Here is a 25,156-nt window from a genome sequence, read left to right as displayed (position 1 = left end):
ATGATTTAGTTTACGTTCGCGTATTTTCTAAACCTTTTTTAGAGATAAGTTTTTGGTGTCAAATTTGTTTACCTATCTTGTTGTTATCTTTATTTACGTCAGACAGCTTATAAAGTAAGGTACAAGGGAAATTCTGACAGGCTTCAGTCAGATTTTAATAAATGCAGTAATTTCTTAATGTAACATACCGAGGTTTAAAATGGCAAATGTGTGGATAAAGCGAAAGTTTGCGTAACTTAGTATTGTGGAAACGTTTCCGCAATACCCACATCACATAAATTACCTCTAATTCGTTTTGCGTCTGTTTTTAGATGCCACGGAAGCAAACTGATCAGAAGCCAGGTGCTATTTTGAAGAAGTTGGATGCTGAAAACGTGGTTAAGGCCAGGTTTTTTTTTCTTTCTTTCTTTTTTTTTTTTTTTTTAAGGAAAGAAAGATGCCGGTACTCACAAAGAAAATGTTTTCCCAGTAACTTCCACGATTATAACATATCCTCCTATGTACACTCATGGTTTCTAGACCTCTTCTTGCTGTTGCTATCCAACTGCAGAATAATGATTTGGACACAGCCGTGAATCTACCAGTTTGTTAGGTTTGAACTGAATGAGAGGATACCCTACCATCTTGATGAACATCAGCGCAGATTATTGTCTGTACACGTAGATGATTTATAAGTAGTAACTATAACAATCATTTGAGGAAAACCCCTTTCACATTCGGTGAAAGATATTGCAGTTGTGCCCAAAGTGTGCTTCGGAGGAAGTAGTACATCGTGCAATTTAATTTCTTGAAGATATACACAGAAACCACGAACTGCTATTTCATTTAAGCGAAATTTGCAGGCTGACTCCTTAATTTCGGCTTCACCAAATGCCAGATGCTCCCCATAAGTTTCTGGCCAATACTTGTAATCTAAAATCTCGGCGCATTCAGACAAAACAGCATCATCTCCTTGAAGCAGACGCTTTTCAACCACTTCTTTCAGACTTTTATAAAAACCAGATGAACTAACTGCAGGACTTGAATCCTTTTGAATTTCATTGTCTCCTTACCTTGAAGAGAGATACGGTAGTATGGACCGGGATTTTCAATTCTTCCATCAAGAATTTGGACTGTACTCATTATCCTCCTATGTCTTTTGTACAAGTCACTATTTCTCTCTTGTAGAACTAGACTTACTTCCCTAAGTTCTTGGAGAGCAGCACACGTGGGGTCGAAAAGAAGACCAAATTCGCATTACGTTATTTTTCTCAAAAGACCATCATAAACACACCAATCTGTTTTGCTTATTTTACTGTCTTCTTTTGCCTCCAGAAAGTGATGGACAAGGGCTTAAGAGTCTTGCCACACTGCAGAAACGGAGCGAAAGTGAGATTCAACCCAGTGATTGCTTAAAACTGTGCCAAATTTTAAGAATTTGAGGATCTAGAGTCGCTGCAAAAGCCTGTAGTTCCCTAGGATTCTTAGGTGAAGAATGATACGTTACGATAAATTGGTTCATAAAACTCTTGATCTCCTGCCACACTGTTCACCGTGTCAGTAACAGACAATTCAAGGCGATGGTTAGCATAATGCCAGAAAATATAACCGGATGATTATACACTACTGGCCATTAAAATTGCTACACCACGAAGATGACGTGCTACAGACGCGAAATTTAACCAACAGGAAGAAGATGCTGTGATATGCAAATGATTAGCTTTTCAGAGCATTCACACAAGGTTGCCGCCGGTGGCGACACCTACCGCATGGCTGTAACGGGTCGTGCAGCCACCTCTCGATCCCTGAGTCAACAGATGGGGACGTTTGCAAGACAACAACCATCTGCAGGAACAGTTCGACGACGTTTGCAGCAGCATGGACTATCAGCTCGGAGACCGTGGCTGTGGTTACCCTTGACGCTGCATCACAGACAGGAGCGCCTGCGATGGCAGGAACAGTTCGACGACGTTTGCAGCAGCATGGACTATCAGCTCGGAGACCGTGGCTGTGGTTACCCTTGACGCTGCATCACAGACAGGAGCGCCTGCGATGGTGTACGCAACGACGAACCTGGGTGCACGAATGGCAAAACGTCATTTTTTCGGATGAATCCAGGTTCTGTTTACAGCATCATGATGGTCGCATCCGTGTTTGGCGACATCGCGGTGAACGCACAGTGGAAGCGTGTATTCGTCATCGCCATACTGTCGTATCACCCGGCGTGATGGTATGGGGTACCATTGGTTACACGTCTCGGTCACCCCTTGTTCGCATTGACGGAACTTTGAACAGTGGACGTTACATTTCAGATATGTTACGACCCGTGGCTCTACTCTTCATTCGATCCCTGCGAAACCCTACATTTCAACAGGATAATGCACGACCGCATGTTGTAGGTCCTGTACGGGTCTTTCTGGATACAGAAAATGTTCGACTGTAATGCTGGCCAAGCAACTGGTTCGTCACAATACGCCAGTCACTACTCTTGATGAACTGTGGTATCGTGTTGAAGCTGCGTGGGTTAGCTGTACCTGTACTCGCCATCCAAGCTCTGTTTGACCAAATGCCCAGGCGTATCATGGCCGTTATTACGGCCGCAATTCTTCTTGGTGTAGCAATTTTAATGGCCAGTAGTGTAATAAAAGTGCAGCTACTCGCGAAGGGATAGGGTGGGGTGTAATTATAGTACGGTAGCGAAACTTCGTAGATATGCCAGTGCGTTAATGCGAAACCGATTAGTTTCACTTGTGGCCACCAGGTGCAAATCTCACGTCGTGCGCTGTTTGTATTACGTTATGACATCCTAGCTGTCATTTGACAAGCCATAATGTGAGCGAACGATACGGCTGTCTAGAAGAGAGACCGTCTGCTGTTAGTGAAACAGTTTTATGTGAACGGCAGCAATTACAGTGGTGGATAGAGAGAGTATCGCCGACTGAAAGGTCTGAGGAGACGTCTTATTTCGTAAACGGTTTAAAGGTGATGATAATGAAATTCAAAAACACGAGTGAGCTTGGTGTGGCACTTGGAAGAGAAATGCGTCCTATCGCGACAGAAATAATTGACAAAGTTGCTGTTGCTGTAACTGACCACTCAGCACGTGATCTGGGTAGTGGTAATGTTAGAGCAGTGTCACGATAATTGTCCATCCCATTGTCAACAGTACGGAAAGTTTTTCGGCCTATTTTACACTGATACCCGTACAAGGCGCAGACGGTGCAGCAACTGAAACCTCATGATCCACGGGAATGTTCTGAATTTACTCTTCGGTTTCTGACGTGGATAGAAGTTGATGGCATGTGGCCGAACAATATTCTGTGGAGTGACGAGGCACATTTTACACTACAAGGTGTAGTGAATACACAGAACTGCTGAATTTGGGGTGCTGTAAAACCGCGTGTTGTGCACGAAGAGCCATTGTACTCGGAGTATGTGGCTATGTTGTGTGGATTCACAAGCATCTTTATTCTCGGTCCGCTCTTTTTTGAAGAGAATACACCCAGATGATCTGTCAGGTGTACTGTGATGTCTGAACGTTACCGAGACTTTCTTGTGCAGCATGTGGTTCCTGCTTTGAAAGAGCACAACTGCATGGAAACCACTGTTTCGTGCAAGATGGGGCAACGCCTCATCTTACTCATCCAGTGAAAGATCTGCGAATGCCACTTTCCATGAACGTGTTATCTCCAGAGGTTTTCAAGATGTATGTCCTGCAAGATCAACTGATATGGATCCATGTGACTTTTGGCTCTTGAGATATCTTAAAGAACATGTTTACCAGGGGCACTTTAAGTCTCTACCTGATCTGGAGGCCAGTATACAGGAACATGTTACTAAGATTCCATTGGAACTGCTGCGAGCAACTATTGATCGCATTGCTTTACAGTTGCAGCATTCTGACGACGTCATCGGTGCTCATAATGAGCAAATTGTGTAGGTGGCACTTAATAATAAAATCAACATGATGTCTTTCTCACTTGTTTGTCTATTTATGTCCACTTCCTATTCCCAATCCGTTACGTATGGAAACTTTTCTATAAGCCGTTCTTGCATTCACAGTGCCAGATTTGCACCTGGTGGCCAAAATTAGAACTAATTTTTATCCAGTGTAAATCGGTTCCGCATTGACCCACCAGAATATCTACCAAGTTTCGCTGCCATGCAATAATTACAGCCCACATTGTACCTCTGTGAGTGGATGACCTTTAATTATTACTACCTGCTCCTAGAAAGTGCCTCCTTACACCATTAAGCACACCAAACAGCCCAGCTGCAACATCACAAGTTATAGACAATAAATACTCTTTTAAGTAATCTTGAGAGGCTCATAAATCCTTAAGATGACTAATTAAAGAATTTAGAATTCCATTTGCAGTTACATTTGATAATTCTATTAAATCAAGGAAAAGAGTCACTGGAGCTGAAATTTCGAGTAAACCAAATGAATAATAGCAATGAAAGTGGATCTGTTACTTAGTTGCTGAGTCATCAATAAGTAATGACACTTTGTTTCTGGACTGCACTATATTGTGTACTACCGGTTTTCCTACTTCTTTTGCGATGTGGCTCACAGTATTAGTGCATGCATTTGTAGAACAAAGAATATATCCATCCCACCACTGTTAAGTGCCTGTGAACTCATTTCGTCTTATGGGTTGTTAAATGATTCTTCACAACTTTATAAGTGGTTCGAAAAAAATTTTCTGTTATTTCTTTATCATTAGGCAAAGTATTTGAGAAAAAGTTCTCCGATGTTTATTTGTCTCTCAGATGTTAAGTTTTTTGGCATTCTTTGTGCCCCACACACTCATTGTGGTTGTGTGTTTTCTTCTCAGTGACGTTACTTGTTGTTTCCAACATTCTCCAAAATTACTGATTTTTACCATTTGGCCACTCCACTGAAATTTTCAAGGCCATTCGTTTATCGATGGCTGGACTTCCGATATCGCAGCACAGTTTACAGCCTAATAGTTTATTCTTGACATACGACTACTTGTTTCTCTAACAAATGTAATTTTTCTCCAAGTGTCCAATATTTGGGCGATTCTTAATCTGAATGTTTCATGTGCAGATTCGGCAACTTCTGCTTCTTAAGCCTTCCTCTTTTTACTAATGAGCATAAAGAAAAAGTACTTTATTTTACTCATTTTTAAGAATGACCGCACTGGTTTAAGCTAGACTGACTCAAAACTGATGCAAATTGCTCCCAAAAACCTGCATGTAGCAGTAAAAACACCAAAGAACAAGAAACCATGATTTAGCAAGTGAACTGAATGCAACTTCCTTTTCCCACTACCAACATATGAGAAACAAGTGTGGAGCCAACTTACAAAGAATAGAACTGGCAATTTCATTCGGGAAGACAGTGCCATCTACTGGGATATTTATAACATATTTTGCTCTAAATGAATCACACTTTTTAAAGTGTAGGAGAAAAGTGATAATATTGGATACCGTTGCGCACTGCAAGAAGAAAAGTGCTAGTTAAGGTATAATAACCTTAAAGAAAAAGCAGACAGGGTTAAGAAAAGCAGTAAATGCGTTCATTGTACCTCAGACGACACTTCAACGATTTGTGCATAGTGATATGTCACCTGAAGAATGAGTTTTTTTAGAAGTTGGGCATAAGCCTGAACTTTCTGATACTATTGAGAAACAGCTGGCAGAGTATCTTGTTGAAACCGATAAGCGCTTCTGTGGATGCGAGTTTCGTCGAAAATGTGTTCTGATGCATTCGTCCGAAGAAACAAACGGCTGTTTTCCAGTGAGAGTGTTTACACTGGCAGCGACGAATACGCCAGGAGATGCACTACGTCGTTAGAATCAGTTGAGCGTTCTAAAAAGTTTGATTTGTTTCGTGCGACCTGCGTCTGTTTTGGGTGTTTTCGTGATTTGAATTCAGAGTGATTTGGTTATTTCACCATGGCTTACGATAAATTGATCATTTTTGTGTACGAGATCATGTACTTGTGGGATATGAGAAACAAACATTGTCATAAGAAGGGTATTTCACTACAAAAGTCGGAGAAAGTTGCTATAGACCTCGATACTAGTAATTAGTACAATAGTTTATTTATTTGGATGTGGGGTTTACATTAATTAGCTACATAAACACTTAGAATTAATTTTTACATTTTATCCATCAAGAACATGACTTCTACAGCTAAAGATTATTACAGTAGGTTGTACTGAAACAGAACTTCACCTGCTGGACTAACAAAATAATTTTTCAAGGTTTCTCTTGCCTCATTCGTGCTTCTTCCGTAATATTATACCTCTGTGAAACAAGCACATTGTGTAGGGGCTCGAAGTCCACCTCAGGAATATGAAAGGAGATAGGACTTTTCTTACCGATGATTAAGTTATGCAAAAGACAAACCATTTAGCTACGATGTCTACTTTATCTGGATCGATTTGCAGTTCAGTTTGTAAACACCTCCACTTGGCTATCAAAATACCAAAGACACATTGACTAGCTCTTGATAGTCTATTATGGAAAATGCTTTCTTCAATAGTAAGTCTTTGTCTTGAATGTGGTTTCAATAAATAAGTTTTTACAGGATAAGCATCATCATTCAACAGAACAAACGGTGCTGAAATGTCGGTTGACGGAATATTTTCGTTCTCTGGTATGTTTGAAGTGTTTGCTTCAAACCAGTGATACACATTTGAATCTGAAAAAGTTGCCCCATCACTTTGCTTACCGTAAGCCCCAACTTCAATAGCAATGAACTTTTAATATGGACCAGATACTCCCTACAACACAACGGAAAAATAGCCCTTGTATATCGACCCTGTTTGTTTGGGGCATTTCATGCGAATCTATTTCCCGTCTATGCAACAGATGCAGTTGGGGCAATTCCATTTGTTGTGACGTCACTCGCGACAGTTTTCCATTCGTCTGTAGTAGGCAAAGACATGTGTAAACCGCAGAAACGCTTCAGTATAGCTTGGCATGTTTCGTAAACTATGGTTCGAACTCCACAGTGTGAAATTTTGTTGGTGAAGCTTAGTGATCGAAATGTCATCCCAGTTGATAGAAATCTGCAATAAGAAACAACTACTATACAATAAATCAACATGGACATTAAAACAATAATTCAAAACACCAACATAACACTAGGTCACAATTCAAAACATTAATCAGTTGGGTTCTTTTTGCTAATTGCAGGCGATGCAGCCAAAACTAAGTGGCGAGGTTTGAGGGACATGTTTCGCAAGGAAATGAGCAAGAATCCTAAAAAACGGAGCACAGACGAAGGAAGAATCATCGACGAGTCTAAGTGGGGCCCATTTCAAAAGCATGGAGTTTTTAAGGACCAATTTCAAAAAAGACAATTGCAGGGTAATACCCCGAGCGAGACAACTTTTGATGCAGATACTCAGAATTCAACTACTACATTTTCCCCTAATTCCCTTGAAGATGAACAAGAATTACAAACACAAACTGTCGAATCAGCCCAGAACACAACGAATGAAACTACGTCCCCATAAAACTTCGCTGCCCCTCAGAAGAAAAAAAAATTGGCAAGATGAATAATGCCACTGCAGTTAAAAAATTCATTACGTCTGAAGAACAAAAAATACAAATGTTCAAGGAAAGGAATTCAACTTCTCGAAATGAAGATACAGAATATCATTTTGTAATGAATACACTGCCATATTTGAGGAAAGTACCAGACGAGAGAGAAATGTTTGAGAGTACTAAACTGCAACGAGTATTTTTCGAAGAGGATCTTTTGATGGGGTTCAGAGATCAACATGAACTACGGCTAATCCACCATTCAAAACAAGTTTAAAATCATGTGGTTCATTCTTGAGTGATAGTTGGGCTTCACAGTTGGAACTCCACTGAGTACTCAACACCTTGCTTTGTTCTTTTCAAGTGTAACGTCTAACGATATAAATTGAAAATGCAAGTGCTATTTGTTCAATTTTTCTGCATATTTTGTTTCACTTGATTGTATTTTCATTTATATTTCGAATAATTAAAAAATAATAAAAATTAAATTTTTGACTATTTCGAATTTCCATTGAAGTAAAGAACTGAATACGTTGGTAAACTTTTTTTTCCTTAAAGCTACAGCCAGTGGGGTTTGTTTTGCCTAAAACCACTCACGAAAATTGGAGAATTTTTTGATGCTTTTTTCTATACCCTCCAGTATGTATTCAAATGTTGTTGGTCTCATCCTGAAATATTCGAAAAATTATTCCGGTTGGTCCCACAATTCTTGAAATAACGTTTGAAACTTTCCTTTGTCGTCTCTTCTAGAAAGTAACTGGTTGACATGTTCTGTTTTTCCGCCATTTAATATCAATAACATCATTAACAGACTTTCAAGAAAATAAAATACATAAAGTTCGCCCATCTTTACTGAGCAGCAGAAACGTACAGTACTATCAGAATATCAGCAAACGCGCACAGTGTAGCCGCCTTGTTCTGGCGAGGATTTCGGACGTTCTCGTCAGAATACTTTTTCGTCAGAATTAGTAACCGTAACATTAGACGTCAAGAGGCTAGCTTATCAACCAGCGGCAAAAATAACATCCATCATCCTTTTATTTTAAACGATGCAGGTAGAGCTTGGTTTGGCCTTTTTCTTAGTCGACACAAAAATAAACTCACAGCGCACAAGTATATGGGGACCTCATTTTCGACAGCAAACGGGTTCAACAAAGAAGCCACAAACTGTATGACACTTTGTAAGCTTAGTACAGTAAACACTCATATAGTATTGAGTGTGTGTACAATGTAGACGATACTGGGCTAACTGTAGTTCAGAGCAAGATATCACGTGTAATTGGACTGAAAGGTAAACATGAAGTAGGTGCCATCACAACAGCAGAGCGAGGATCCTCATTTTTTGTAGAGGTGCACTTTCCAAAGACGTGAGGGGAGAATTGTGGATTGTGTGTGTAGTATGTGAAAAGTGGAATCCCTCTTTATGTGCTTAGTTTCTAACAGTTTTATTTAACATACTTAGTTTTCCATAATTTTAAGGCGTTTCCACATTACTCACACTTTTTGAAAAGTTAAGAAATTTTATTACAAGCAGAAAATAGTTTTAACTTTTTGCACATGCAGTTTTTGTAATTAATAATATTGTATTCATTTTTAAAGCACTATTCATTAGCTTTGGGTATTTTTTGAAAATAAAATAGCAGTGAACATTTATTTTATATACCAAAAACAAACTAGGTTTCCGCATTTATACTCATCTTCCATTCAAACAAGCAACTTCTTCATGTTTCATTGTTGTCACAGTCATGTGTAAATAATCATGCTGAGCTTAAGTTATGCATTTTGTATAATGAAACAGCAATGGAATCTAAATTAGAGTGACTGGCAAAGTATAGCAATCATACCGTGCTGACACAGCGTGGTGGCTGATGGGAGCAACCGTATAAAACAGGAAATGGCTCTACGGTCACTACCATCAGCCATCGCACCGTGTCAACTTGGTTTGTACGGACAGTATTGATGTTAGTGTGGACGTAGTGTACAGAACAATGTAGCACCAATTTCAGGTAGCTGAGCAAAGTGCTACAGTAATGCAGTGGACACTGAGGTTCTTTATGGAAAGAGAGTTTTTTATTTCTCCTATGAACAATAAAATACAGTATATTCTTCAGAGGAAAAGGAATAGCTACGGTCATTTTATTTAATGTATTATAAACATAACTGTATGCCTTCTCGATTAAAATGTTTCTCCTCGTCAATGAAGTACAAGAAGTGGCATAAATAATAGTGTCGGAGAACCCGCAGTACGGGAAAGCCCCCGTACTAATAGGCCCCCAAACTGGCTTTTATTGATTTATTAAAAATGTGCTCTTACGTTCACGGAAGCTCATAAAGGAGAAGTAACAGAAGGATGCCAGCAAGTATTTCGTAGCTTTTCTTGTTTAATGTTAGCCAGAAAGCTATAACATGTGGCGGCTAGCGGTGAGCCCTTCGCACAGATTCCACCAGTACTATTTTCCTACACAAGCTGAGCCCGACACACTAAATTAGCGCGATGAGTGCGCTATGTTATTCAGTGCTGTATTTCCTTAAAGTTGTGTTGACAACAATATGCTCTTCTGCTAAGAATCCGAAAAGTCTTTTTGTAAATTTGTGATGGACGTAATTTTACAGAGCAAGTAAACTGCTAATAGAAAGCGACTTGGACGTTACAATTGTGTACATCAGTTATCTGGGTAGTGCATTTTATTTCCTCTTCTTCCAAGCTGTGCTTGCATTAATGTAAACGTGTTGCTTGTTTTTATTATGTTTTCCGTTCTTAAACATTTGTATTATGTTAAATCCGTAGTGTCTAGACAGAAGTCATATTTAAGCTGTGCTTAAAATAGAAAATTAAAACCCTGCCAAGACAAAGGAGCTACAAAGACAATGAACATATATACAATCTTTCAGCGGTCAGCTTACGCCCAGAACAAGTATGTGCCAAAATTAGTGACGAAAGTTCAATTGGAGAAAAGTCTGATGATTCAAAAGTTGAAAGTGGAAGTCAGTACATTTGCAAAAACGAAATTGGGAGGGTAGGGGAGGGGGAGGGAGATTGACAGTTTCCAAATTCATAGAGGACAAGATACCAGCTGTGAAAATGAAAAGCAGCCATTCTTTACACTTCTTGTAGATACAAAGCGGAATGTATAGTAAAATGACCAACGTATTTTTGTAATAGACTTGCACTTAGATCTAAGTAAACCAGAAATGAATTTGAAATAAAGGAATAATTTTTAGGATTACGTGGGCTAATTGAAAATACACCTGGATGGGTATAGAGGTCAAAGATAATATGATTATTTGCTAATGACTGGTAGATCCTGAAGTCTGCAGTAAAGAATTGAAGCATGCGCCATCCATAATGAAGAGATCAGTCAGAGAATGTCATGAAAACATTCTCCTGACAAGAATGCTTCCTTCTTATTGCAGCGTGTTTGCTGTCAGACATTCACGCTCTGCAAACCAATGACCATCTGTCCAGTAGAGCATAAACAGTGATTCATCTGAAAAGACCCCTGTCATCACTTGGTGGTTATCCAGTTGGGGTACTGGCATGAAAATTCCAGCCTTCGTCACTGATGAACAGCTGTCAGCATGGGCTTTGGATAGCGCCTTTTTGCCACCCATGGTATACTTTAACAATGGCGGCCCATCAAAAGTTTACAAACTTAGCCATTTCGGAAATGGTTCCATCCTTGGCCCAAAACCCAATGATCACGCCCTTTTGCATGTCAGCGAAATTGCATGGTTTCTGCATTATGACAATGGCTGCACTGGTTTCCTTATCCCCACGACATGCTTTATGTACCCTCCACTGCTAATGTTGCCACCTCCTACCTGGGAGTGTTTACTGCATGTTGACACTGAACGTAGGTGGTGGTCACATTAATGTGACTGGACAGTGTACTCTAGGTCACAAAAATCATGAGATAGTGATACCCACATATACAGATGGCAGTAGTATCATTTATTCAAGACATAGAAAGCCAGTGGATTGGTGGAGCTGTCATTTGTACTCAAGTGATTCATATGACAAGGTTTCTGACATGATTATGGCTACACAATGGGAGTTTAACAGACTTTGAATGAAGAATGGTAGTTGGAGCTAAATGCACGGAACACTCCATTTTAGAAATCATTGGGGAATTCAGTAGTCTGAGATCCACAGTGTCAAGAGTGTGCTGAAAATACCAAATTTCAGGCATTACCTCTCACCACAGACAATGCAGTGCCTGGCAGCCTTCACTTAATGACTGAGAGCTGCAGCATTTGTGCAGATTTGTCAGTGCTAACAGATAAGTAACACTGTGTGAAGTAACCACAGAAATCAATGTGGGACATACCACGAACATTTCCATTAGGACAGTATGGTGAAATTTGGCATTAATGGGCTATGGAGCAGACGACCAATGCTAATGTCTTTGCTAACAGCGTGGCAGCACCTCTCCTGGGCTCGTGACTATATCAGTTGGACCCTAGACGACTGGAAAGCCGTGGCCTGGTCAGATGAATCCAGATTTCGCTTTGTAGGAGTTGATGGTAGGTTTCATGTGTGGCGCAGATCCCACAAAGCCATGGATCCAAGTTGTCAAGAAGGCACTGTGCAAGCTGGTGGTGGTTCCGTAATGGTGAGAACTGTGTTTAAATGGAACGGACTGGGTTCTCTGGTCCAACTGGACTGATCATTGATTGGAAATGGTTATGTTTGGCTACCTGAAGACCATTTGTAGCCATTCACGGACTCTTTGTTCTCAGACAATGATGGAATTTTTTATGGATGACAGTGTGCCATGTCACTGGGCCACAGTTGTTTGCAACTGGTTTGAAGAGCATTCTGGACAATTAGAGAAAATGATTTGGCCACCTAGGGCACCTGATATAAATCCCATTGAACATCATTGAGATATAACTGAGAGGTCGGTTTGTGCACAAAATCCTGCACCAGCAACACTTTCACTATTATGGATGGGTATACATGCAGCATGGCTGTAGGGGATTTCAAAAGCCTGTTGACTCCATGCCAAATAGAGTTGCTGCACTATGCTGGGTAAAAGGAGGTCCAAAACGATATTAGGAGGTATCCTATTACTTTGTCACCTCAGTGTGTTATATGCATTTTGAATCGGCAGCTTTTCATATGTCTGTTTTGTTCTTAATTATTTTATGGGTTTCCATTCTTGTTTTATGAAGGAAAAATAGTTATACAGAGGAATTTATCTACAAGGTATCCCAAAATAATGTATATACACTCTTTGAAACTGTCTGTCTCTCTAATTAAAGCACATAGAATTCAAAAGTTTTTAGCGTCATATACATTTAGGCATAACTTATGGTGGAGTATGCTCAAAATGACCACCTTCCACCACAATGAATTGTCAACATAACATTGCTGGATTGCCCAGTTTGCTCTTTTAGATCATCCAGTGTTTGTTGCTTTTCTGTATACACTGTGTTCTTGAGTACCATACAGATAGAAGTCTAAAGAGGTTAAATCAGTTGGCAAGCTAGTGACTCCACAGCACTTCCTCTTAATCTATTCTCAAAGGAAACGTGTTACTGAGAAATTACCTCACATGTGAAAGTGAGGTGGTGCTCCATTCTGATGAAAATAATAATCTTCATTGTCAAAGATGTTATTAAGACATGGAGTTATTGTCCGCAACATTTGTAGGTAAGTCACCTGTGCCAATCAGCCCAAAGATGTATGGCACAATGAACCCTTAACCCATTACTCCGTGCGTTGCCATATGGCAACGTTTGTAATACTTTTTAAAAATCGTTGATTCCACGACATCAACAAAGCGAGAGTGTTGGCAGCACTGGATTCCGTTCTGCAAGACTGTAAAGATCACTACAATGCAATCGTTTTAACAATACATTTAAATTCTGTGGCGTAAGCAGTGCTGGAACTCGTTGTTTGCTGAAAGATGAAGAAAAATGGAGTATAAGTTCGAGTAAGTATGTTTTACACAGGAACTTACGATATATAATTTGTTTTTTTAGTATGGTTGTGCTTTAAATACTCATATACTGTGAAACAAATTGCGTTCATTTAGGCCGTTTGAACGTCGGTGTTGCCATATTGCAATGCTAGGCGCTTGTACTCAGTAAAAGGACGAATTTTCTCTTTTTTTGTTTTAGAAGGGGTTTCTCGCTTGCTGAGGCCCTGGAGATTCTTTATAATGACGATATTGAACGTGATGTGTTTGTTGAGCCCCCAGATCTGAATGTAGACACAGATGAAGATTGTGTATGTGCAGTGGATGGACAACTCAGTCGTCACAATGATCTCTTCTTCATGTGGTGCACGAGAAGTTGGCCAAGTCAAGAGATTCTCGCAACCAGAAAAGCGAAATATAATGATTCCCAGACCAAAACTGGTAGCCAAATATAATACATATATGGGAGGTACTGATCATATGGATCAGAATCTAGCATGCTATTGCATTGCAATAAGAAGCAAGAAATGGTACTGGTGTCTCTTTACATGAATGTCAGATGTCGCCATACAAAACAGAAGGATTTTGTATAATAAAGCAAGAAAGCAAACTATTTCTCAGCTTGATTTCAAGAGAGAAGTAGCAACAGTGTACTTGCAAATACACCAAGCTTTACCAAAAGGAGCCGGGAGACCATCTGCATCAAGGGCATGTTCCGATAGCCGCATATCAGATTCAATTACGTTTGATAAGATTGACCGCCTCATCCAGCACACAGAAGAAAAGAAGAAGAAAGGGTGTGCACACAAGAACTGTAAATCTATTGTGACAACAATGTGTTCAAAGTGTAATTTGGGACTGTGTATTGACAGTTTTATTCCACTTCATGTAAAATAATGCTGAGTTCAAGGTTTGATTTTTGATTATTAGTTGGAAGGTGTTATAAGGTATCAATTGTATGATGAAGACTGAATAATAAATTTGCACAAAACTTGTATATGTAATAAGAAATTTCAATAACCTACATATTTTAGTTGAAGTTGTAATCCATATAAATTTAGGTCGTGAAAGCTAAATATCTCACAAATGGCGGTAATGACGTCAAAACAACTGTTGTGTAATTTATGCCTTTTACAGACATAATAATGCAAATTTTTTAAAAAAAATCACAAAAAAATTAATTCCGGGCTAATGGGTTAAGATGACAGACAACACTAGACTGCTACTCCTGGTAGATAATCATGCCTTTTTTCAGAAACAGGTGGATTTTCCTAAACACAGTACACTCATTTATGGTGGATAATAGTTCCACTGAGTTTAACGGTTGCTTCATTCAATTAATGACTTTAGATCAAGGAAACATTGATCCTCTTCAAATCATTTGAGTCATGACTCACAACATTCTGTTTTCCCCTTGAGATCATCCTCATTCAGAGCACTCACCTTCTTCACACATGTTGATGCACAACTCACAAAATTCAATTTGCCTCTTGAGTTTATCCTCATTCAGAGCATGGAGAAGTGTTGGAATTTGAGCATTTCATCTAGGAGTCCACAAAATTCTGTTAACACTGATTTTGCTTATCTCAGTCTGATGAGAACATTGCCTGACAGACTTTTTCAGAGATTGTATGCATGCCTGAGTCACTACATCAAAACTTTTATTGTCTGTTGAACATTTCTTTATTTTACAGTGTCCCTTCTTCACATCATATACCATTCCATCAATTTCAGACTTGTCTCAGGTTCTTGTAGTTGGTAACTGTGAAGGTGGTGATATTGACTGTCCATTGTTGTCAAATCTCACGGTGTCTGTTTTCCAATAACACTTTAGTACCCACTTCCATTCTTGAAATGATAATGCCATGTTTATTTCCAAACCTTCATCAAATGGAAACATTGCTATGTTTTCACCGTCTTCTGAATTCTCACCCAAAAAAGTTATTTCTATCCACTTTAATTAAAGAGTGATTCAGTTTCAAACAGTGTATACATTAGTTTGGAACACTCTGTATAAATTCAAAAGCAGGAAATTCAAGGACGAATGAAAAATGCTTCTATAACTGTACATATTTAATGATATGTTACAAAGACACTTGCTGTTTTATGTTTTACAGTTGCACTCAAAAAGAATGTATGTTGAACACAACAATTGTATCCACCTATGAAGCAGGTTCCTAGAATTGCACCGGCTGTCATTTCTTCTTATTTTTCATTAAAGTACCATTGTTGCCATTGTAAGTACATGAAGTTCAAAATAGATTTTTGATGCTGAACTGCTACAATATGGCATTAGAAATATGTTTGATATTTCAGCAAGGACCTAATGGACTGTTACTGAATACTAAATGTAGTGCTTGAATCAGTGAACACTAATTAGTCTGTGTCAAGTTCCTACTTCAGTAATTGTTTTAATATAATATTTTTTGTGTTACAATCACTCAAATGTGTACAGAACAAAGCTGATGTTTAGTAGTTTGTAAGCAAGTCTGCCAGTTAATTCTGTCAGCAGTTTTATATTTGAGTCAATACTCTTTTATTATGTGCCTTTGATGTCTCTTTTTTTTCCCCAGTTGAAAATGAAACCCGCTGTTATGATGAACTTGGATGTCTAAATGTAACACGTGAATGGTACCATCTCATATATCGACCTTTCAATGTATTTCCACTTCCTCGCTCTGTCATTGGCACTCGCTTCATTTTATACACTCGCAAGAATCCTACAGAGGTAAGACAAGTACTGTTGCTTATAATATCTAGAAGAAAAATTTATTTGTGTATGTGGTGAAATGAGGTGTGTGTATACTTGCTATGTGATGCAATTTTTATGTGAAATTATGTAATGTATACAAACTTCAATATTTGTGAGTTGACAGACAAATCGTTACTTTCTGAAAGAAGTAAGTAACTGTTTGTTACACATAAATGCAACAGCAGCAGCTCAAATGTGGAATATTATGATAAGCCCATACTTAAAGTAGGGAGGAGGGTCAGATCTAAACTGAGTCTGTGTATTTGAGTAGTGTAACTTGACATAGTATAGCAGGCAGCCTAAATGTACTTAAAGTGCTATTGCACACTAATTGAAGTGAACAGTGGACAGTTGCTCTATTTCTGTCTATTAGAAAACACAAATAGCTAAAATATGGAAACATACAAAACACAGATTACTTCATTTATGGGGAAAAATTTTCTCTCCACTGGAGGCTAAGGTAATATAGTGTCATCAAGTGTCTCATATTGTAAGAATATAAGTTTCTCTCATTTCTTTCTAACGAAGTGTTCATGGGAAACAGAGACCCCAAAAAATGGGGAAGTTAGTAGAAGATTACACGTATCATCACAACACACATTTTTCAATGGCTGGAAGTTATTTCATGCTAAGAGGTGTCTGAGTTATTAATGTTTAAAATCTCAAGACAACAAGAGATAATTTCTGTTGTATCATGTTAACCAGGACTTTTTTTGATGGGAAGGATCCCTGTGCCCAAAAACAAGCAACTCATAAATATGTATTTGGCTTCTTTATGTAACTATGAACAAAACTTTCATCACAAGATCACATTTTAACCTTTTAACCATGAATGGTTCATGTTCTTAGAAGAAAAATTTTGCTCTATCTCCCTAAATCAGATGGGAATATATGGTACTGATCATGCAACTGTCAGAACTACAGGCCTTTCTAATGCTTCACACATAATATAATTTACAGAGTTTTACTTCAATTCTTACATGTATATCCCAGAACTAAATGTTTCTCTTTTTGTTTGATATCATTATTTCAAACCAGATTCACACACAAAGAGCTAACCTGAATGAAGCTATAATGCATTTTTAGTTGTTCTAATCAGTTATTTTCCCATACAGTGATTATATTGTTTAGAATTCTGCTTTCACATTTCAGGGACAAGTTTTGAGGGTTCAAAATGACTACACAATACGCAAGTCAAATTTTGATCCAAAGAAACCTACAAAAATGATAATTCATGGATTTATTGATACACCACTTAGTAACTGGGTTAAAGTAAGTTTTAAAGAACAATATATTTATCATTTAATACTTTGTACTTACTTTCATAAATTATTGTTGAAATAATACAACTTTATATCTACCAACCTCTGACAGGATGAATATTATAATGTGTGTTATTGTTATTTAATGAAGGTAATGACAGTTTTTAACTTAATTTTGTCTAGTTATGATATTTTACATATTTATTAGTTAAGTTTTTGCTCAATTTGGGAATGATTAACTGCCGTAAGATGTGCAGCAATCTGTGAACTTTTTTTTTTTTAATGAAATACTTGTGATGAAAATCTTAACAGGGAAATATTACCACAAAAGCCTCCATGCATTTACACCAAACCCAAGAACTGGATACAAGTGCCAGAATAACAGATTATAAGGTAGTCTTCTTTCAGCATGGAAGTTGTATTCGATAAACACTGCAACTAATACTGTAACACAGTACCTCTGGCCAGAATACCTGAATGATGTGGGTATGTAATTGCAGGAAGTATAATGAGTAGGACAGCTAGTCTCTATTGAGAGTTGGTCTTTAATAAAATGTGGTATATGTTCAGTAAGAGAAGTAGAGTAAAATACCTTAAAGGTGCATACAACCCTGTGTGCTGTTCTCACTAAGGAGAATCAGCTAGGAGAAAAAGTGATACAGAAGTAGTGGTAGTACACACAAGAAAAATAACCAATGCCTGAGCATATCTATGATCACTAGCAGAGGTGGGGAACTGCTTGCTAAGAAGTTTGAACACTTAAAGAGAAACATCTTCAGACACTGTGTCAGTACATGATCAGCAGTATCATCAGGTGACCACGTAACTCTCACTGGTTGGCTGCTGCATAATAAAAATTTCAAAAGCAGTAATTTGACTATTACACAAGGAAGGCTAACTATCATGGCTACAGAATCCAACAAATTAATACACTATCTGGAAAACTTCACTTTCAACTGCATTTTATATTCTTCTTGGATTTTCACAAAGTAGTAGTTTGCCCAAAGAAGTGGTAGAATTTGAATTGACCAGAGCCTGATAAACAATGACAACAAATTCCAACTTACCAAGAGGGTGGACCCTGTACTGGCATACTGAGGGTACAATAAAGCACAATGTGAATCCAGTGATGACATAGCAACAACTGACTTTCCAGTGCTCAGCCCCATTCTTCCATCATTGCTTCTGCCACCCATGAGTACGTGTGTCAATAAAACCATAATAGGTCACCACAGAGGACTAGCCCATTAATCCTCAACATTCACCTGGACGTGACACCAATTGTTGCGGCTGAAAATTTATGCAGAACCAATCATACAATCTGGCAGAACATCTGAGAAGATTTTAATCATATGTTTTACACACACACACACACACACACACACACACACACACACACACACACACACACACACTAATGGAAAGCTCCACAGCTGCAGCACTGTGCATTTGGGTGGCTTCATGTGCATATGTGAGAGCATATATCTCTAGTACAATTTTCTGAATTGTGATGTGTATCTGTGCACCATGCATAGTGTTATCAGAAAGTCGTAAATGTGAGATACATGTTATTATTCTCAATGTCTGATAATGCTTCCTCTATAGTCATACTAAGGTTGATATCAGTGGGCTGTAAAGCTTAAACAATTTTAGTGTCATATATATGAGACAGTAAATGGTTGTAGATATCAAGTACACAACTTATTGTATCTGCAATTCATGTGAACTCCTATGAACTGATTTATTGGGACTTTACGCAAAGGGTTATGTTCCTGCTTCTATCCTATTTGTTGATTTGGGGTCACCATAAATGTGACATTATCATGGTTGGTGAGAGACAGATCAGCCCTAACCCAGTGTTGGAACTGACTGCTGCACTGGTTGCTAAAGAGGCCAACAATTATTGTAAATTTATTAAAGTATAGGAGGGACAGTTCATGTCAAATAAATCAAAGATTTGGAGCTCATAGTATCAGATATTAACATGTGTTTACAAACAATAGTTTGCACTGCATAGTAGAGGAATAATGTAGAAGAATTTAGAGATTTTAACAGTTAAAAAACCAAGCTGAAGTATTACTAAAAATTGAATTTCATGTTTATTAGTTCTATAGTATTAACCTCAAAATACATTTAAGTAATAAAATGTTAACAAAAGTAGAAACAACTGCGTAAGAATGACTGTAATGATATCATGTAAATTTTTGTTAGAAGAGTCTAAGCAATCTTTTTCAGACACAGAGAATAAAAATAAATAAAATAAAGAAGCTCCACAGAGCAGTTGGGCCCCCCTCACCCCCTCCCCCCCCCCCCCCCCCCCCCCCCGCCCACCACCATCCCCCTTGTGTATGGATTTTTCCAGTAGGTAGGGATCACGGGCGTAACCTTACTTTCAGTACAATAAGAATAAAAAATTAAGTAGCATGTCCCTTTTAACAAAGAACACCAACCTTGAATTTTGTAGATTGATGGTTCTTTTCAGGAATGTGTGTAGTGTGCCACAAACTTTGGTTTGAGGACTTGCTCTATCGGTTAATCCAGCTTCAATGATCCACATATCTTATGATGCTTATAAATCGCTTGCATATTTAGTTTACCATTCAAGAAGTATGGTTTACTAATAGCTTGAAATTCAAACACTGGAGTGAGAGAGGATAGTTTGAGTGCCTTGTATGATTTTTAAATTAATGAACTGCAACAGTAACCTTATTTCATTTTGTGAGTATTCCTCCGTTGTACATAATCCAAAGTGGATGCCAGGAATGGTTTCTTGTGCAAAGTCATTCAACTGCCTTTGTGTCAGGATTTTATTTTGAAATGGACTTCATAAACTTGGTTTAGCAACATGTCTTTTGACAGTGCTCAAGTCCCCTACAGGCACTTTTGCCAAATGTTGTTGTAAAACAGAGCCATTCTGCATCACTTTCATAATCAGTCTTGTTTGTGATGGCAGGTGTTGAAATTTTGTATATACACTCTAAGTCAAAAAAGAAAATGTTGCACAGTAAAGGCATTATCTGGATGGGATAGAAATCAGTAGATGTGCTGTAAATGTACAGACAAAAGAATGTTTAATATTTGAGAAAAATTGGATAGTTTATTCAAGAGAAAGAGCTTCACAAATTGAGCATATCAGTAATGTTTTGTCCTTATGCAAGCAGTTATTCAGCTTGGCATTGATTGGTGCAGTTGTAGGATGTCCTCCTGAGAGGTAGTGTGCCAAATTCTATGCAATTGGTATGTTAGATCATCAAAATCCCAAGCTGATTGGAGTGCCCTGACCATAATACTCCAAAAGTTCTCAATTTGGTGAGAGACCCAGCGACTGTGCTGGCAAATGTGGGGTATAGCAAGCACAGAGACAAAGAGTAGAAACTCTCGCTATGTACGGGTGAGTATTATCTTGCTGAAATGTAAACCCAGGATTTGAGGGTACCCTGCTATGAAATGAAATGGTACCCCAGCCCGTGACTCCTGGTTGTCGGGCTGTATGGCAGGTGACATTCGGGTTGGTATCCCACAACTGTCCAGGACATCTCCAGACATGTCATTGGTTGGAATCTCATTGACTGGAGTAGAATTGTCTTTAGTGATGAGTCCTGCTTTGAATTGGGCCCTGATTACCAGCAAAGACATGTCTGGGGATGCCCCAGACATTGGTGGAATATCAACCTATTGCCTGCCATACAACCCAACAACCAAGAGCAGTTTCTTTTCATAGCAGGACCCTTTTGGTTGCCATTCATGACACCCTTATAGTAAAACAGTATATTAATGGTAATCTACCCCCTGTCTTGTTGCCATGAATGGCAAACCATCCTGGGCTTACATTTCAGCAAGATAATGCCCACCCGCACAAGGCAAGAGTTTCTATGTGTGTTCATACTTGCCAAACTTTACTATGGCCAGCAAGGTTGGCAGATCTCTCCCCAGTTGGGAACATTTGGAGCATTACGGGCATTGCCCACCAACCGTCTCAGAATTTTGACAGTTTAGCACACCAATTGGACAAAATCTGGCATAGTATTCCTCAGTAGGACATCTAACAACTTTTTCAATCAATGCCATGTTGAATAACTGCCTGCATAAGAGCCAGAGGTGGACCAACACATTATTTACTCGCTGAATTTATGGAGCTCTTCCTCTTAAATAAATCATCCAGTTTTTCCGAAAATGTAATCATTTGTTTATCTGTTCATCTCTACATCACATCTACCAATCTGCATCCCACTCAGACGATTGCTTTCCTGTGCATCATATTTTTGCATATTTGTGTGTGTGTGTGTGTGTGTGTGTGTGTGTGTGTGTGTGTGTGTGTGTGTCTTAGATGAAGATATGATTAAAATGTTTCAGTTAAATATTATCCTGATTACAGAATGCAAAAAAAAAAAAAAAAAGAGGCAGTATGGCTTGGCTGATGGTAGGACTGATCTTCAGAACTGTATTTATAAATTAACTTCCTTTGCAGTCCATTCTTTCTCCGTCCTCAGATTTTTTCAAAGGCAAACAGAGATAGGTAAGAAACACACATATTTCTCTGAGAAAAAATAAAAGGGTTGTTTTTAAGGACTTGAAAACCTCAAGTCTCTGGGTTTTTGCAATGTTAAATTAATCTCACAGTAGTGCTATGTTGCATACCAAACTAAAGAACAATTCAAGGACTTTAAAATTATGCTGGAGGCTACTCTATAGCTTGGATAGTTTTGCAGGTATACTCAAATTTATTTCTTAAAATGTTTGGGAAATTAGTCAGTTTCTCATGTTTTGAAACCCCAAAACAAAAAACTGTTATGGTCAAAAGCTGTTAGAATTTTCAGAACAACAAGCTTCTGATTATCTGGGTGCAGTATATCAATGCATATTTCACTGTTTTTTGAAAATCTGAAAAATGCATTATAAAGTGTTTTGTCCTAATTAGAACAAATATTTTAATTTGGAATCCAAATTTCTGGTTGTAAACAGCTACCCGATGAAAACATCTGTGAAATTTTAAATACTGATATCTGTGTAACGGAATTTGAGCAGCTAAGTGATGTAAATCTTGTGAACAAAGTTTGTTCACTAGAGGAAGAGAGCAAATACATTGTGATCAAGGAAACAATTATCACACGTAATGGGGTGCTGAAATGAGTTTATATTTTACTAAAGTCTGCATTACAAAACTCATTTGACAATTACAATATTTTGAAAATGAAAATAATTAGGAAATTAGCAAATGAAAATTGGGAAAGAAAGAAATTGAAACTTCCTGGCAGATTAAAACTGTGTGCTGGACCGAGACTCGAACTCGGGAGAGATTCTGTGAAGTTTGGAAAGTAGGAGATGAGGTACTGGCAGCAGTAAAGCTGTGAGGACAGAGTGTGAGTCGTGCTTGGGTAGCTCAGATGGTAGAGTACTTGCCAGCAAAAGGCAAAGGTCTCGAGTTCGAGTCTCGGGCCGGCACACAGTTTTAATCTGCCAGGAAGTTTCATATCAGTGCACACTCTGCTGCAGAGTGAAATTCTCATTCTGGAAGACAGAAATTGATGATTATTTCCAGAAAGTAAACTGAAAGCAAGTGATATGAAAGAAATGAAATTTTGTAAATATATTGTCAGTTTCTTCAAAAACAGTGGCATGGAAAATGAAAACATAAAACTCAAATAGAAACAGAAGAAAAGTGAAAAAGACTTCATTCAAGGATTTGCATATGTCGCACAACAATACATAGCAAACAAACAATAAAAACATGTGCATAAGAATTTTATATATATCTGTTAAAAATCCATCTACTGAAAAAAAGTTTTAACAAGTAAATAGATTTTTATTGTATTTTTAAATAAAGCACTATTACTATGTAGACCTTGGATGTTATTTGACAATGAATTAAATATTTTAATCCTGGAATTCTGTACACCTTTCTGTAACCATGTTAGGTTTTTCAAATCACATTGGCTGTCAGCTTTTCTATTTGTTTTGTGAACATGGTTAATTTCGTTGGTTTCATAGTGCACTGGATTGTCAGCCAAGAAACTTTTAATCGGATAAATATAATGTTAAGTAGGGGTAAGTATCCCAAGTTTCTTAAAAAGATTAAGACAATATGTTCTCAGGGGAACTCCACACATAATTCAGAAAACTTTTTTCTTCAGAAAGAAATGACAAGATATGGACTGACCCAGGAGGCACTGCAATCCTGGATATGTTTTAAACTTTACCTTCTATGCAGTTTTAGATTGCAGCTATAATTTTATTAAAGTCACTTATGATTTCTGATGATTAGTTTATGGGAGAGTAGATGACACTCTCATTTGTGTAATGCCAATGGTGAGCCGTCATCTGCTATGCCTTGTTCCCACACAGTCAGTAAGAGGTAGCACACTGTGTCCAATATTAAATTTATGGAAGGTTCAGATAAAAAAGGCAGACTGAATAGGTTACTTACAAGCAAAACTCCCATCACAACCCCCTCAGATTTAGTGGTAAGTTGGTCCATTGGATAGCACATCTAAAATTGAACACAGATCAAACATGAAGGCAGGAAGAAGGTGTACTGAACTGTGGAAAAAAAGATGAAAAATAGAAACAGTGAACATTACAAATTTAATATGTGCAATATTGTGCAACATTAACAAGACTCAGACCATGGTCATGTGGTCATGGTGCTAGGCTGCGTTGGGTTAGATCCAGGTTCAAATCTCCCTTGTGTCCAACATTTTTTTTCACAGAATTACAAACTGTCCATCAGGTCATTGACGTGTCTGTTCGCTGTATTCAAATTTGTGTATTTGTCATGGTGAATGTCTGTTTCCAACAGCGGCATGTAGTGAAGGGACTTCCAGACATACGTAACTCCTATTTCTTCTACACAGGTACTACATGTTATGGCTCTTGCATTCCATTTTAGAGGTTTTTTCCACCACTGCAACATAGTTCACACCTGAAACTTCCTGGCAGATTAAAACTGTGTGCCGGACCGAGACTCGAACTTGGGACCTTTGCCTTTCGCGGGCAAGTGCTCTACCAACTGAGCTACCCAAGCACGACTCACGCCCCATCCTCACAGCTTTACTTCTGCCAGTACCTCGCCTCCTACCTTCCAAACTTTACAGAAGCTCTCCTGCGAACCCTGCAGAACTAGTACTCCTGAAAGAAAGGATATTGTGGAGACATGGCTCAGCCACAGCCTGGGGGATGTTTCCAGAATGCGATTTTCACTCTGCAGTGGAGTGTGCGCTGATATGAAACTTCCTGGCAGATTAAAACTGTGTGCCGGACCGAGACTCGAACTCGGGACCTTTGCGTTTCGCGGGCAAGTGCTCTAGAAAGTTTGGAAGGTAGGAGGCGAGGTACTGGCAGAAGTAAAGCTGTGAGGACAGGGCGTGAATCGTGCTTGGGTAGCTCAGTTGGTAGAGCACTTGCCCGCAAAAGGCAAAGGTCCCAAGTTCGAGTCTCGGTTTGGCACACAGTTTTAATCTGCCAGGAAGTTTCATATCAGCGCACACTCCGCTGCAGAGTGAAAATCTCATTCTGGATAGTTCACACCTGTTTATTTGTTGTTTTCATTTCTGTGAGAGGTCTATGCTTCATCTCACCTGCTCGCACTATTCATCACAGAATATGAGTCATGTGGTAAGAATATATTATCATCGCAAGTAAATGTTATCATGACATACACAAATTTAAATACAGCTATCAGACATGTCAACGACCAGATGAACAGCTCATAATTTTG

At 38.5% G+C, this 25,156-nt stretch overlaps 1 protein-coding gene across 3 annotated transcripts in view; it reads left to right on the top strand.

The window, feature by feature from the left end:
• Positions 1-25,156, top strand: part of LOC124555404 (pancreatic triacylglycerol lipase-like) — a 452,049-nt gene that overhangs the window by 344,446 nt on the left and 82,447 nt on the right. For all 3 annotated transcript variants that reach the window (XM_047129300.1, XM_047129301.1, XM_047129299.1), the window contains 2 exons: positions 16,002-16,156; positions 17,333-17,452. In XM_047129300.1, the coding sequence (XP_046985256.1) occupies positions 16,002-16,156; positions 17,333-17,452 (275 nt within the window). The remainder of the gene's footprint in view (positions 1-16,001; positions 16,157-17,332; positions 17,453-25,156) is intronic.

The sequence above is a fragment of the Schistocerca americana genome, chromosome X (genome assembly GCF_021461395.2).
Source record: "Schistocerca americana isolate TAMUIC-IGC-003095 chromosome X, iqSchAmer2.1, whole genome shotgun sequence".
Lineage (NCBI taxonomy): Eukaryota > Metazoa > Arthropoda > Insecta > Orthoptera > Acrididae > Schistocerca > Schistocerca americana.
This window is presented reverse-complemented; position numbering and strand designations above follow the sequence as displayed.